This window comes from Danio aesculapii, chromosome 18 (assembly GCF_903798145.1).
Source record: "Danio aesculapii chromosome 18, fDanAes4.1, whole genome shotgun sequence".
Classification (NCBI taxonomy): Eukaryota; Metazoa; Chordata; class Actinopteri; order Cypriniformes; family Danionidae; genus Danio; species Danio aesculapii.
The window spans coordinates 45917513-45934070 of NC_079452.1; the positions used below are offsets into that span (position 1 = coordinate 45917513).

Genomic DNA, 16558 nt, shown 5'->3' on the forward strand with positions numbered 1-16558 from the left:
ATGAAAAAAGAAAAAATACTAATTTGTGCATCTCCTGACTTCTGTGTGCACCCATGCTGCCATTGTAGATGATGTATTTTTTTTTAAATTTATTTATTTTTTGCTGGTTAAAAATGCTGGTATTTATTTATTTATTTATTTATTATTTTTAATTAGAATATGCAAGTACTATACAAAATGGGATCACATACAAAGAGAACAAAACAACAAAAAACATGAAAACGTGTGCTTGTGCATGTAAAGGTAACTAGGTGGATAGTCTAAGTACATACATATGGGAGGGGGAATAAATAGATATATATATCAACACTAAATAAAACAAATAGCATAGATATGTAGAAAATAGATAGAGAAAAAAAATCAATCAGTGGTAAGGAGTGACAACAATGATACAATGATCTCTTATTGTAGATAGTATTCTGGGACACCCCTGTCCCTTCTAGTGAACACACAAAACGAGGGCAAAGGGGAAGAATTGGGATTGGGCATTACTGATTTGTCAGTAAATGAGTAGTTCTCAGCCCAAAATCCAATCACATTCCAAATCACTTATCCAGCTTTTGAAATGTTTTTGAAGCTTTCTCCTAACCTTTGCCTTTATACAACTTCATCCTGAAGGTCTTTTGAAAGCAGGGTGTTATGTGAGTAAAGGTATAGATTTCCACAGGGTTTGATGATTTTCTATAGGCACTGTATATTGTGCCTTTAAGTTACTACTTTTAGTATTTGTTACTTCCAAACAACTGTTTATCTTTCACTCAGCTCTCTAGCTCTAGTAAACATACTATGTCTAACATTTGCTTCTCCAGATGTACAGGAGCATAGGCAACACTTTATGATGCATTCAGTGAAGCAGAACAAGTCATCCATCTTTTTTAACGTCTCTCTAAAGTAAACTCATATCACTCATACGTTCGTCTCGCTTTCTTATCACTTTCACTTTAGCTCCCCCTTGTTCAGATTTTGTGCCTGACGCAACCAACAGGATAACAAAACGATTCGTTATTTATGTCATTAAATGCCTTGCCTAGAAATCACAATCTATTTTGGAGTCCTTGTGTGTTACGGTCCTTACTGCGTTCGGCAAGGTCTTTGTGTTAAGTCTGAACCTGCTGTGTAATAAGGCACGAGCTCAGTGAGAATAGCTTTACTGAACTTAGAGACTCTCACCTCGTTCCCAGTCTCTCTGCAGGAGGTGATGTGGTTATGTGTGTGTGTGTTTGTGTTTGTGTGTGTATGTGAGAGAGAGAGACCACTATAGAGATAATTTTCAAAGCAATAAACTGCATTCGCTGACACTTCTGCTTTAAGTATGGGGACACAAAAACTTTTTAAAGAAAGATCAAGGGAAGTGCTGACTGGAAAAGTTCTCTGAAAGGTGATTCCGGTTCTCACTTAAAATCCACAATCATAAACCTTTATTATGGAATTATGAGGTTTACCAGCTTCATATGTCATAGCTATGGTCCTGTTTAGATTTGGTACAGTATCACCTGCCTTTGGCCAACCAACCAATCCCAAATGATGTACCAAAGAGCAATTTTTGAACCAGGATTCGGTGATTAGATTTAAACAGGAAGGTAAAATAAAATTAAAGGGCTGCGCGGTGGCGCAGTGGGCAGCACGTTCATCTCACAGCAAGAAGCTTGCTGGTTCGAGCCTTGGCTGGGTCAGTTGGCTTTTCTGTGTGGAGTTTGCATGTTCTCCCTGTGTTCGTGTGGGTTTCCTCCGGGTGCTCCGGTTTCCCCAACAAGTCCAAAGACATGTGATATAGGTGAATTGGGTAAGCTAAATTGTCCGTAGTGTATGTGTGTGAATGAGTGTGTATGGATGTTTCTTAGAGATGGGTTGCAGCTGGAAGGGCATCCGCTGCATAAAACGTGCTAAATAAGTTGGCGGTTTATTCCGCTGTGAAAATGAATGAAAGAAAATAAAATAAAATATAACAAAAATACAATTTAATTCAAATTAAATGTGATTTTTACCTAAAGAAGTTTGATGTTTTAATCATAAAATGTGTATATTATACAAATATAATTGATGAAATAAAATGTAATTCAATTAATTAATTAAAGAAAAAATTACTGACAGTCGACACAGTTTTAGTAACGTTCATGATATAAACTCATGATCAATTTAATCATGTGCCCTAAATCTAAGCTATTATATATGATACTGACTTAAATATTATAGTAATTTACACTGTAAAAAATAAAATAAAAAACATCTCATAAAAACAAATATTATATTTTACTTTAACAAATTTTAACCAGTTAATCGGGTTTCAGCTAAATAGTTTTGGTTAAGTTTAACTTTTAGGGCTCTATTTTACTGATCTAGGCGCAAAGTCTAAAGCGCATGGGGCAAAAGCACTAACGGCATGTCTGAATCCACTTTTGCTATTTTAAGAACGAAAAATACGCTTGGCGCATGGTCTAACAGGGTTGTGCTTATTCTCTTAATGTGTTATGGGTTTGTTTTGAGCATAAACCAATCAGATTCTCATCTCCAATTACCTTTAATAGTAAATTGCGTCGTGTTATGGCGCATTTGCTATTTACATGGCGGACTTTGTAAGTGGAAAAACTGAACGCTTCACTAGCGAAAAAACAGTTAAACAGACCATCTGCAGCGTGACGATAAAGAATAAGCCTTCTCCACTCTGCCTCTTTACTTTGTCTTTCTCTCTTTCGTGCATAAGGAAATGTTGTTGTATGCACTCCACTCAAGACATCCATTAGTGCACATATTTAATTTTGTTTCAAAACTATTTCTTAATTCAGTTCTAATTTCCAGCAAACGAGTATATATATATATATATACTCGTTTATATATATATATATATATATATATATATATATATATACTCGTTTATACTCGTAAAATTTTTTTATTTTATTTTAATGTGACAACAAATGTGATTTTTTTGTTGAAGTTATTCTTAATATTTATTAATTCTATTAACTTTTAACTCAATACATATATACTTTGAAAGCAGTCAAAAATGAAGCAATTTTTTACAAACAATTCAAGATCAAAAATCTTTTAAAACCACGTACAGACAACAATCAAAATAACAATTTAGTGCTACAGTTGATTGACAGCTTGATGGCCGATCTATAGCCAAGACATATTAGTGTTTACTCTGCAAATGAGAGTTTAGAGTCATTAATGGTAATGCCAGGTGTATCGGCGCCATATGAAAAAAGACCATCCTTTAATTGAAAACATTAGCGACTGTAATCATCAATGCTCAGCAGTCGATTTCATGTGACAATATTGCAGCATGCCAAGATTTACTAGTATTTAATGAGTGCAGACAGTGATAAATGATAAACATGGACTCACTGTGTAGCCCGGGGCACAGATACAGGCCCCGGTGAGACTGTGGCAGTCGGCTCCATTAGCACACTGGCACGGCACTCCACATCCTTCTCCATAGTAGCCCGGGGGACAGGTCTCGTTACAATATAGGCCCGTCCATCCCGCTGTACATGAGCATTCACCAGTCAAAGGGTGGCAGCTGAAAAAAGAGAAAGAAAGATCAACAATATCTTATGTCTGTGGCTTTTCTGATTATTTAAAATTATCATGATTTTGAAGACTCAGGTGCTTCTGTAACTTTAATTACAGATGATTCTGTAACATTGCAATTACCTAATTGCAAAAAGCTGCAACGTAAATGTAAGTTTACACACAGTTCCTGTAGTTAATAAATATATATTTACAGTACTGTGCGAAAGTCTTTAGCACTACACCAGTTTTCTTGGCCTACTTTTGCACAATATATGATTAGTCAGTTTCTTTATTAAAAACAAACAGAAAAAATAGGAAATACGTTATATAGTGACATTTTCTGAAATAATGTGCTGTGCAATATCAGGCTTCTTTTAGCACTTTGCAGAGTTTTTTTTAGGCTTATCTTTCTCTTTCTGTACAGGTGATCTCATACAGCCTCTATTATATTCAGGTCTGGACCCTGTAGAGGCCATTTCATTAAAGTCAGCCGTTTTCTTTTATCCAAACAGGATTTAACTGCAATTAGTGGACCATTACTATGCTGAAAATGAAACTATTACCACTGAAGTCCTTTCCAGAAGGAATGGCATAATAGATTAAAACCTATCTGTACATTTCAACATTCACAATTCCATCAATTCAGACAATTGTCACAATCGCCAGTGATCTAATCCTTACAGATCCCTGGTAAACTCACAAATCGCATACCACTACAAATCCGCTGGACTACAAGGACTACAAGATCCAGTCATGCACCACACACTCACACCTGTTCCGGTTTCCCATTGATTGCTAACACACACAGCTGAACCTGTTCAGAACTGATTACATGAACTTTAAAAGGAGCACAGACACACACCAGTTGCTGAGTCTTCTGTAATGCGAAGTGGGACAACAGAGGTGCGGATCCAAATGCAGGTTTTATTTAAAAGAGAATGGTCAGGCAAGCAATGGTCAACACAGCAGCAAACAGATGTATACAGGCAATCCAGAGTCATGGTTATAAAACAGGGGGGTGGCCAAAAGGCAGGCAGCGGACAAAACAAAACAAAGCAAGGGTCAAAAACATGGCAAGACAAGGAAAACGCGTCGTAATGTTCACACTTCACTATAACAAGACTCAGCCCAGATGTGTGTGTGTGTGTGATCTGTATTTAAAGTCCTAGTAATCAGTCCTTGACAATCCTCCGGCTGTGTGTTTGCAATCAGTCAGGATCAGGAAACGGAGTGAGTGTGTGTGGTGCATGACTGGAACGTGTAGTCTATATACTGGTGGATCTGTAGTCCTTGCCAGTGTAGTCCTCTGCCAGTATTAGATCGCTAGTGATTGTGACAACAATATTGCTAACAACACTGGTAGAAATGCAGCTCAAACCAGGACAAACAGCCCCTCTCCAACATTGTCTTTCACATGTCTTAAACAAATAAACCTATCCTAACCAACCATACATCAACTGAAAAATAATTCAATTACCCTGTATAAATCTCGATTAAAAAAAATGACACCACCATTTAAATTTATGACCTATGGCCTAAAACTTTTGCACAGTACCATATATATAAAGTATGCTTCATTCCTTTCATTTAAAGTGTGTGCTGCACACTATTGATAATACTAAGCTGAAGCTGGACTTTAAATATTAAATCACAAATCAAATCTGTCAGAAAATAGAAATCAAATGTTTTTGTCAAATTGCACAACCCTTTTTGGTTTTAATAAAGCAGCTTTATGCAACTGTGTGGAAAAACTAAGTAAAAACAGATCCCTGTGAGGTATTTTTCCAAGTACAAGTTTAACAAACAATAACTTGAATAAGGAAATCAAATGTACCCACAAAAACAGAGCAAAAAACAAAGTGCATTAAATAATACAAGCATAAATAAACAAAGCCAAAGCGCAGGGATCCATGTTTATGTTGTTTGTCACAAAAATTGCATAGAGCTATTATTTCTTCATTTTTAGACACAAAACACGGTGGAAATCCCTAAGTGTGTGTATGTGTGTGTGTGTGTGTGTGTGTGTGTGTGAGAGAGAGAGACATTTTCAGGTCATTTTAACATAACAGTGACAATACTGATAAACATGATAGTAATTTTGATCACTATAATCACTGTTTTCTCTTTATATTGCCTACAGTCCAGTACTATTCAACAAGTTTATTTAATTTGTCAAGAATTGTATTAGTTTAGCCTCACAGTGGCGCAGTGGGTAGCAAGATCACCTCACAGCAAGAAGGTTGCTGATTTGAATCCTGGCTGGGTCAATTGCCGTTTCTGTGTGGAGTTTGCATGTTCTACCCATGTAGGTGTGGGTTTCCTTCAGTGCCTCCGGTTTCCCCCACCAGCCCAAAGTCATGCGATACAGGTGAAATGGGTAGGCTAAATTGTCCGTAGTGTGTGAATGTGAGTGTATGAGTGTTTCCCAGTGATGGGTTGCAGCTGGATGAACCTGTTATTGTGGCAGACAATTAAATCTTAAAAAGAATTAGTTCATATCAGAACTAATACATTCATTCATTGAACCACCAACCTATACAGCACATGTTTTACGCAGCGGATGCCCTTCCAGCTGCACCTATCACTAGGAAACATCCATACACAATCATTCACGCACATACACTACGGACAATTTAGCCTTCCCAATTCCCCTATACCACGTCTTTGGAATTGTGGGGGAAACAGGAGCACCTGGACCACCGTGCTGTCCTGCGTAAAACATATGCTGGATAAGTTGCCGGTTCATTCCTCTGTGGCGAATCTGATGAATAAAAGGACTAAGCTGAAGAAAGATGAATGAATGAATATATTCTGTAGAAGCTACATTTGTTTTTTGTAGTATTTATTTCATCACCTTTTTTTCTTGATGAAATACTTGATGAAATTACCAGTTTTTAAAAACACTTCATTGACTGTTTACAGTTTAAAGGAAGTTTCTCCCATAATTCACTCATGGCGTAGGAAAAGGGTGCATTCGGCATCTAAACATAAACACTTTGGTCTCCTGAACAAGGGAGCCGGATGTAAGTATAAAACCATCTGAGTTCATCCATTCCGGTGTCTGTAAAGCTCCCCTCAGATAAATGGGGTGTCCTTTCTCTCCTTCATGTCGTAATGAGCCCCAGTGTCTCAGGGCCTAATCTACCCATACCAGGCATTAACATTGCATTAGCCAGAAATGCGGCTGTGAAATAATGAATGAAGCACAGGTCACGATAAAGAGCAAGTGCTATGCTAGTGTTGAAAGGTGTTCAAATTTTTACTTGCAAGTCAAATGAAGTCAAATGGACTCAAATGGAGCTCTTTACTCACCCGTGGCTCCAGAGGTTAACTTGAGAGGTGTTGGCTGGAAAAGCGATGAGTGTTGGAATAAAGGCTCTGTTTAACCTCTAGGGACTCCACAAAGATGTATTATTTGGGTGAAATAACTTTGTTTAATTGTTATGTTCAAACTGTGTGAGATTGCTGTTTAGCGGTGGAAATTATGATCTAATTAGGGCTGTAATTTAGTCCGATTAATGATATGAACGCATGATGAATTTAATCGTGCCCTCTGAGCCGTATCTTTGCATTGCATACACAGGCTATGAGCTTGTTTAAAAATGGCTCAGAAGTTGTCACTTACATGTTTATTCAGTATCTGTTTTTTTCCTTAGCAAATATTATGATCTATGCAAATAATTTCATTAATAATCATATCATAAAATGAATAATAATAATACATACGTGCTTTTCTAAAACCCAAAGCGATATCATCACGAATGATTGAACTAACAGCTCTAGAAACTACCCATTAAAAAATTTACAAATATTAGAGATAAATTAAAAGTTATTTTGCAAGGAAATAACATGTACCAATATTATAGTAAATGAACTATTCAATAATTCTAGTCACATTATGTCTGATATTAAAATGATTTTCTATTTTGGCAATAAATAAATAAATAAATGCACAGATAATAAAAAATAAATTGGTTTCAATGCTACAAATCAATTTAGAAAAAACAAGGCTTAGGTGTAGGGATGCTTGATGTTGGAAAAAACATATATATTGTCATATTTTATTTTTCTGTGATACATATTGCGATATTGAGTATGATTTTAACAGATGAAATAAAAAGCTGTTTTTGAAAAGACAATTTTGAATGATAATAGGATGATTTTGTGATGAAGTGCATTAGCATAAAATGTAATACATTCAGTAAAGCAAAGTTACAAATAAAATAAAAGCTTTATGGTTTTTCTGGGAGTCTAAAAGTACTCAGGCACACAAATTAAGTTATTCAATGTAAAATAAATAACAATGTATAATCTTCATTGCAGCTATACTGCACATAAATACAAGTAATGTTTCTTGAAGTTACTAAAAATGTAAGTTTTCTGTGATTGAATGCTTTAAACTGGATTTGAAATGCATTCAGGCTTTAAAACACATGTAAATGAAACTTTAGGGTTACATTTTACAATTACTCCACAATCATGTGTGATATTAACTACTCAACTAATCCTTATTCAACATTGCAGATCCTGCGATGTGACTATTGCGGATGTGCAAATTTGGATATCAATGCTGAAACGATATGTTGTGCAGCCTACTTAGCCTATATACAAAAAAAAAAATGCAATATTTTGAATTTTCAATATTTTGAATTTCGTTACAAAAGATAATAAATACTATAATATCAGCATTGCTCACTGTAACATAAGTAAGGACTATCTGACGATGAGTCGTTAAAATGCTACGGTTACCACATCTAAATAAACTGTTCAGATGTTGTATATCGTTGTCCTCAAACTGCTCCTTTTTGCGCAACTAGTTTCTAATGCATCTCATCTGAAGCCTTTTGTTTTGTTTTGTTTTGTTTTGTTTTGTTTTGTTTTGTTTTGTTTTGTTTTGTTTTGTTTTGTTTTTTGTTTTGTTTTGTTTTGAGTTTAATGTTTGACAGTTGTAGGCTGTGAAATAACTGAAATAATTCAGCATAGTGATATGCTGTCAAGACCTGCCTGGAACTACTTTAACCATGTAGCTCCCTGAAAATAACTGCACACCTTAGAATACATCAACCACTTAAACATTTACTGTAACTGTCTTGGGGTCCAGTCCTCATCTAAGAAGAATGTTCTAAGATGATTTTGCCAGATCTTTTAGTTGATAGCTGATCTCTGGCTAGTTTGGTTCTTCTAACAAGTTCGCGTATTAGATTAAAATGTCTAGATGAACTGATCTAAGATTGGTGCGTGTGTTGTGAAGGACAGATCTGGTCCTCAAAATCATGATCAGCAATGCAACAATAGGCTGATGGCACAGCAGTGTAATGGCATCATTTGATTAATATTCAAATATCCATGTGAGCAAAATTACATAAAACTCGTAGTAAACGGTTTGTAAACATGATACGCAATAACTTTCCACATTTGTTGTGGGCTGCAAGCTTTACACTTTCATGGGTCAAGATATTTATATTGTTTTACTTTTAGAGCAGATTTTCTTTAAGATATTATCCGAGTTTCTTAATCATCTGGCGTAAGATGTAACTGACTATTTAAATTTAGCATAAAAAAACAGTTTGATATTTGAAAGGTGTCTGAAAATCCTGCAAAGAATCTAATCAATGGCATATAGCTGTCAAAACATGTACATGACTCCCATAAATTATTATTCCTTAAAAAAAAGAGAGAATATTGGCTCAGAAATTGTACGAGTCGGTGTCAGATTCTGTTTCCCCATGTCATGTTGTTCCATGTGCTTTGTTCTGTTTTTTTTTTTTGTTTCTGTTTTTATCAGTGTCCATTAGTTTCACCTGTGTTCTCACACCTGTTTGTAATTTAGTTAGTTATGATGTGTACTTATACTTAGTTTTGGTTAGTCTTTGTCCGGTTTTGAATTGTCAACCTCCTCATCTGTTACCTGTTCCTATTGAAGTGTTTGTAAATAAATAAGATGTTTTTGACAATCATTGTTTCATGTGCATTTGTGGTGAGTGCACCTGTGACAGTTGGTACCTTTCAAAATTGTATGTTATGATTATGCCAAGTGACTCTGTATTAACATCTATGTTGGTCCTAGAACATTTTTATTGAAAAATGTAATCCATACCTATTTCCAACCCCTAATCCCAACCATAACTGTAAATGATTCCCAAAATCAGAGGGGAGTAATAGTTAGATAACAATCATGTAGAAGTGCATAAACCTAACCGTAAGCCTAAACCAAACATAAACGGTAAGCATATCCTGTATTTCTGATTGGCTGATTGGAATGTTTTATGTTACTCCAACATATATGTTACTCCAGGAATTGGTGAAATCAGGTTGGCAGTTTAAAATTATGGGCCTTATCATACACCTGGCGCAATAAGGCGCAAGACGTGTTTGCCCGAACGTGTTGCTATTTTCAGACCAACACAACCTTAATTTTCCTGTTTTCAGCCACATTGTTTAAATAGTAAATCCATTTTCGCTACTTTGTGGACTCATGAGTGTTTCGTTCTAGAAAGGAGGTGTGTTAAGGCGCATTGTTGGTGCGTTGCTATTTTGAGGAACTAAAATAGACTGTGTAATAGACCAGCTGAAAGCAGGTCTAAAATCCAGCGCAGAGCACGTTAATTGTGTGTCGCTTACACATTGCTTAATACACTCAGGGTGTACAGCAATACACAAATATCTTTACAAGTTAAAAAGAATTAAAGGAATAAAATATTACAAAAATTATTATTTTCTACATAAATATAAAAAGCACTGCTTTCATGCCTTCATCTCGGAGGGATTTTTTCAGTTTATTCACGACAACTTGCTTTTCTATAATGTTATTACTATTATTAGTATTATTTATTATATGCATATTTATATTTGTTTTATTCAAGACAAGCTTAGATTTGGGCCATATGGGGCATAGCATGTGTGCTTGGATATAACTTTGGATATAATAGTTTTCTGACCACACTTCGTTATTATTGTTCATTTATTCGTTTGCTGGAAATTAGAACAGATTTAAGAAATAGTTTTGAAACAAATATTTACGCTTAACAAACGAAATTAAATATGTAGGCTAATAGATGTCTGTGCATAGCCTACAACACCGTTTCCACAAAAGAGAGAAAGAGTACAAAAAGTAAAGGCCGATTAGAGGAGGCTCATTTTTATCCTCATGCAGATGGTCTGTTAAACTGTTTTCTAGTAAGTGAAGTGTTCAGTTTTTTCACTTACAAAGTCCACCATGTAAATAGCAAATGAGCCATGGCGCGACGCAACTGACACTTAAAGGGAATGGGAGAGGAGATACTGATTGGTTTATGCTCAAAACACACCCATAACTCATTAAGAGAATAAGCACAACCTTGTTAGACCATGCGCCATGGCGCAGAGCTTATTTTTTCATCCTTAATATAGCATAAGTGGATTCGGACATGCCCTTAATGGTTTTGCACCCTGCGCTGTAAACTTTGCGCTTAGATTTGTTTGTATCTAAAAAGTTCATATTGGTACCTTATAAAATAAGACTATAGGCCTACTAGTCGCAAATAAATGTTCTCTTTGAATCCCTTCCCTAGTGGAGTTTTTTTTCCTTTTTACTTATTTTTAATTCTTATACCAGGCAGGATTGAGCTACCAGACCTCTTGCTATGACAACAACTCTCGGATGAGTTTTGAAGAACGAAACTGTCTTGGATCGTGTCAATAACCAAATCCAGCCCATTGGGTAATCCACAATTTGAAGAACCCACCCCTGTAGTATCAAAGTAGATGTGCATGGTCTGTTGATATTCATGATTCTGACTAGCTGAAAGGTGTGCAATAAAATCGTTTACTGCATAGGTGGTGGAGATATGTTCAAAACATTTTAGAAGAGGTAGCTAGCACATGTTACTATAAGCTATTAGATATGCCCATGGAATTAACACACACAGATGATCTCTCTCACATCCGCACACTCTCTGTTATTGCCCATTACTGACTCAAAAAGAAGATCTAACAAATCTAACAAAATTCAGTCAAATATTGTGCTGCCAAGAGCATTGCTGGTTTTAACTTACCTAAATTTGACAAATGGCCACAAAAAAAAGAAATAATCAGTGACTTGCTGTGGATTATTCTTTAAAAAAAATGCATTAACAAACAATAAATAATAAACCTTATTTTAAAGTGTCAAAAAAATTGTAACCCCCGAAAAAACATACGACATGTGTTAGTGTGTCTCACCTGATTGTATTGGTGGAATTACAGGGGCAGTATTTGTCACAGATGAGACCGTAAAGGCCCGGTGGACAGAATCTATCCTGGCAGTGATGCCCTTTGAATCCTGTATCACACAAACATGCTCCGTTGATGTGGTAACACTTTGCCCCATTCTGACAGTCACAATGGAGAGTGCACTGGGGTCCATAGGTGCCAACCGGACACTCTTCCTGGCACCTGCAAACATTTCACACACTTCAGAGAAAGAAGAAAGCCCCCTATTTACCTATAAACCCCAATGAAACCACTTGTATACATTCTTGGAAGAAAAAGGAGGCTGTCAGAATAGCACATGCAGATTTAGTAGACTACAGAGCTTTTCTAATCTACGGGTCGAGGGTCAAAGCTCCGGGCATCTTCTGTGGTACCTCGGGTTCATCAGCCCCTTTGGCTTCACAGATGGGACGACAGCAAAACGCAGACTGCAGTCATTAATTACCGTGAATACAATTAGACCCGGGCTCATTTTCTCTGTTGAATAGCAAAGTGACTTAAGGAACAACGACTTCCACGAGATCTTCAATATACAATCCTGGCAGAACATCAATCTCCAGTGTCCAAAGAAGCCATTAGGAGACAGATAAATAGCTCAATTAAATTATAAAACGGACTAGGTATGTTTCATGTTGAAATTACACCGGTGTCGTTTGTATCAGGAGAGACGGGTGTGAGGAGGATGTGGGGTAAGGGAGGCGGCGGTACTAACGCAATCTGAGATTATTCCTACTGGGCTAATTCACCTGTCACAGACTAAATGAATGAGGGCAATTTTGTTAAATATTAGAGGATAAGAAGTGTCTGTCCTGAAAGTGTTTTCATTCTGCAGACAATCACTTTAGCGCGCTAATAAACCCTAAGCTGTGGCAGAAGACACTGGGAAATAAAGAGCAATTTCAATTGGATCCTAATAAAACTCTATTACTGGTAATTAATGGGCAGGAACTTAACAGACCAGTGCGCATCTAGGAGTGGGATCAGTGGACATGGGGAATGTAAACACTGAGCGGTAAAAAAGCAATTATTCAATTATTCAGCACCTACATTTTGCATACATTGCACTTTGTGGCACTTTTTTTAAAGACATGAAAGAATATCAATAACTGATCGGGGATCTGTTTAACCTGTGGCCGCTGTATCCCGCCATGCACTGACACTGTCCTGTGATGTGGTCACAGAGTCCTCCATTGCGGCATGAGCATTCCTTGCTGCAGTTGATCCCATATTTTCCGAACGGACATGGCTGGGCACACACAGAACCCTGTCGAGCAAGAAGAGTGGATCAAAATGTAACATCGGAAAATCAGCTGAAATTCAATTACTGCGGGCGGTGAAGCTGTACTGAATTTAAAAATAAGATGACTTGTAAGTTACTCCATCACTTGAAACCCAGTTATTTCTTTCAAAAGGACAACGGCTTATAGTTCATCGAAAAATGACTGTTTGTTTACTCACCCTCAGGCCACTAAAGATGTACATTAGGTGACGTACTTTAAAGAAGTACATTAAAGAAGATTTTAGCTGAAATCATGATTCTAGTTGGATGATTCATTGGTGATGCAAGTCAGAAGACCGTTTGTTTCCTTTTGTAAGACCTGGATGTCGTCAAGAGGCACCATGGGTTGTGTTTTTGACTCTCAAAGTGCCTGAAACCACTGATTTGAGTTCATGTATTACCAAGCACCATGGTTTAATAATAGCTCATTTTATTATTAGTAAATTATAATTTTTGGGTGAAATATCCACCTTTTTTAATCTGCAGTTCTGTTATCTGCCTCGTTAAATGCTCAAGTTCCTTAAAGTCTGTTAGATTTTGATTAGCTTTAAATTTTTTATTGTTTATCAGTTGCAAAAAAAGATATTCTGAAAGTGAATCTAGACTATGGGCTCTATCATACACCCGGCGCAATAAGGTGCAAGACATGTTTGACGCGATTTGTTGGGATTTTCAGATCAGCGCAACCCTAATTTTCATGTTTTGCGCCATGTTGTTTAAATAGCAAATCTATTTGCACAACTTTGAGGACTCATGGGCATGCTGGTATAAAATAGAGGCGATTTAAGGCATTGTTGGTGCCTTGCTATCTTGAAAAACTGGAATAGACCGTGCCATTGACCATCTAAAAGCAGGTCTAAAATCCAGCGCAGAGTGCGTTAGTTTTGCACCTATGTGGGTTCAAACGCTTACACATTGCTTAATAAACACAGGATGTACAGCAATACACAAATATCTTTACATATGAAAAAAAATTAAAGGATTAAAATATTATAAATATAAATATAAAAACCACTGCTTTCATGCCTTCATAATCTCGGCGGGTGGGGGGGGGATTTTTTTTTCAGTTTATTCATGACAATTTGCATTTGTATACTGTTATTATTATTATTATTAGCAGTATTATTTATTATATGCATATTTATATTTGTTTTAATAAAAACAAGTTTAGATTTGTCCACCTGTTGGGTTTTGGAGACGTCTGCATCCCCATATGGGGCATAAGAATAGTACGTGTGTTTGGATATAACGGGTGTTTGGTTTTCTGACTACACTTTGTTATGATTGTTCATTTGTTCATTTGCTGGAAATTAGAACAGAATTCAGAAATAGTTTTGAAACAAATCTTTGCGCTTAACAAACAAAATTAAATATGTAGACTGATAAATATCTTCAGCAGAGTGCGTACAAAATCGTCCTCATCCACCAAAGTAAAGTAGTAAAGTAAAGAGTAAAAGTAAAGTAAAGAGAAAGTAAAGAGCCCAAATAGAGGAGGCTTGTTCATTATCCCCGCGCAGATGGTCTGTTTAACTCTTTACTCGCTAGTGAAGTATTCTGTTTTTCATTCAGTTTTTCCACTTACAAAGTCCACCATGTAAATAGCAAATGTGCCATGTGCCATGAGACTCGGATTGGTTTATTGCACGTTATGCTCAAAACACACATATCACTCATTAAGAAAACAAGCACAACCCTGTTAGACCATGTGCCGGGGCACAGAGTATATTTTCTCATCCTTAAAATAGCAAAAGGGCACTCAGACATGCCCTTAATGCTTTTGCACCATGCAATTTAGATTTTATGCCTAGATCATTAAAATAGAGCCCCATATGTTTCATTTTTTTTCAAATCATCTACTTAAAAATGTGTTATATGTCATCTTTCTAATTTTGGAGCATTAAAACAGGTGTTTTTATTTCATGAAAATAATAGTTTGAATAATATTCAATCTTAAAAAAACAACCATTCAAAATATTTTTTTTTCACAGATTTGAACCAGCAAAACGGAATCCATGATTTTAAGTGAACATTTAATATACGGAATCATACATAAAGATCATACATGAAATAAATTATTCAACAGAACTATACAGAACTTGCGAATAAAAGAGATCTGTAGCAACTTCTGTCAGTTAAAGCTGAAAAATTTACATGTTAACAATCCATCCAGTGTTTGCTACTGTAACTTTAAGAACTTTAAGCAAGGCTCTCAATCATTAAAGAGGCATTAAAATGTACGTTAAAGCACTCACAGATCTGATGTTAATACGATCACATTCTCCGAATAAAAATATTCAATAAACAGTCTGAGCGAACAGTGGATGGAGCGCTGCTTTGTGAGCATAACATACTGTAGCACATTAGACGATTTTAGAAGATGAAGGAAACTCGCGTTTGATATGTCCTCCTTATGAGTTTAAGATGATGCAAAAGGAGCAATAATGAGCCTCAGCAAACTTCACACAATTGGCTTCCAAATAATACCTCCAGCTGCTCTGCGAGTCTCAGATCACTGCCATTTCTTCCCCTTACGTTTGTGCCAGTATCTACATTCAGATTCTCCTCCATTTGCCTCTTAAACCTGTTCACCTTCCCTCCATTCACTTAACCCCCCCTTTCTCCCTCTAATTACTCCCTCTTCTCTTTCTTTACTTCCTTTTTAAGCGTGACTCACCTCTTCCGTCTTTCAGTATCTTGCCCTTTACTCTCCTTCACTCTCTGCCCCTCATTTCCTATCATCCATCTTCTCATCTTCATTCCTCTCTGTTTCTTTTTCAATCTTTTATTCTCTCAGTCACTTTCCCTTTTGTCCCCCCACTTCTCCTACCCGTTGGTTCCCCTTGAGCCCAGCATCTTACCGTCCATCCAGCAGGGCAGGAACACTCCCCAGTGATGTGATGGCAGGTTCCTCCGTTCTGACAGGGGCATCGCTGCTCACACTGTGGCCCGTGACTTCCAGAGGGACAGCGCTCTCCACAGCTGCCCGACCACAAGTGCGAAAACATGAAACCCAGGCAGTCATTGCAAAGGATTGCAACATGAAACACAAGAACGTTCAAAGACTTTAGAACAAATACTTAAAAAAAAAATCCAACCATATTTTTTTAAATACCCTCACAAGTACTTCACAGCGTTTCAACTATGCAAAAATGAATACAGACAAAGAGTAAGTGCATCATATGTAGATTAGCACTAGAGACTGGAGGAAGAGCAATTTTCCAGTTAATTCTGAGTAGATAAATTAATTAAGCACAATAGCATACACTGTATAAATAGATTTACTTTACATTGTATACATTTTTAAATGTATATTTTATATTGGGGGAAATAATAATACCATGAACTAATGGTAAACAATTACTTGGTTCTGCATTACATAATCTTTGTTAATGTTAATCTGCTCTAATGCATCTCATTACAGTAGCGGCTTGTTTTGTTAATATTTACTTACTAATGTATTTGATAATGAACAACACTTTTACTGGTAACACTTCACTGTAAGGTTGTATTGGATAATATTAGTTAATGTTGTGT

At 36.4% G+C, this 16558-nt stretch overlaps 1 protein-coding gene across 1 annotated transcript in view; it reads right to left on the reverse strand.

The window, feature by feature from the left end:
* megf11 (multiple EGF-like-domains 11) overlaps positions 1–16558 on the reverse strand; it is a 254354-nt gene that overhangs the window by 79457 nt on the left and 158339 nt on the right. The window contains exons 8-11 of the mRNA XM_056478777.1: positions 15883–16003; positions 12873–13009; positions 11716–11928; positions 3349–3523 (exon numbers count right to left, since the gene is read on the reverse strand). Coding sequence (XP_056334752.1) covers positions 3349–3523; positions 11716–11928; positions 12873–13009; positions 15883–16003 — 646 coding nt within the window. The remainder of the gene's footprint in view (positions 1–3348; positions 3524–11715; positions 11929–12872; positions 13010–15882; positions 16004–16558) is intronic.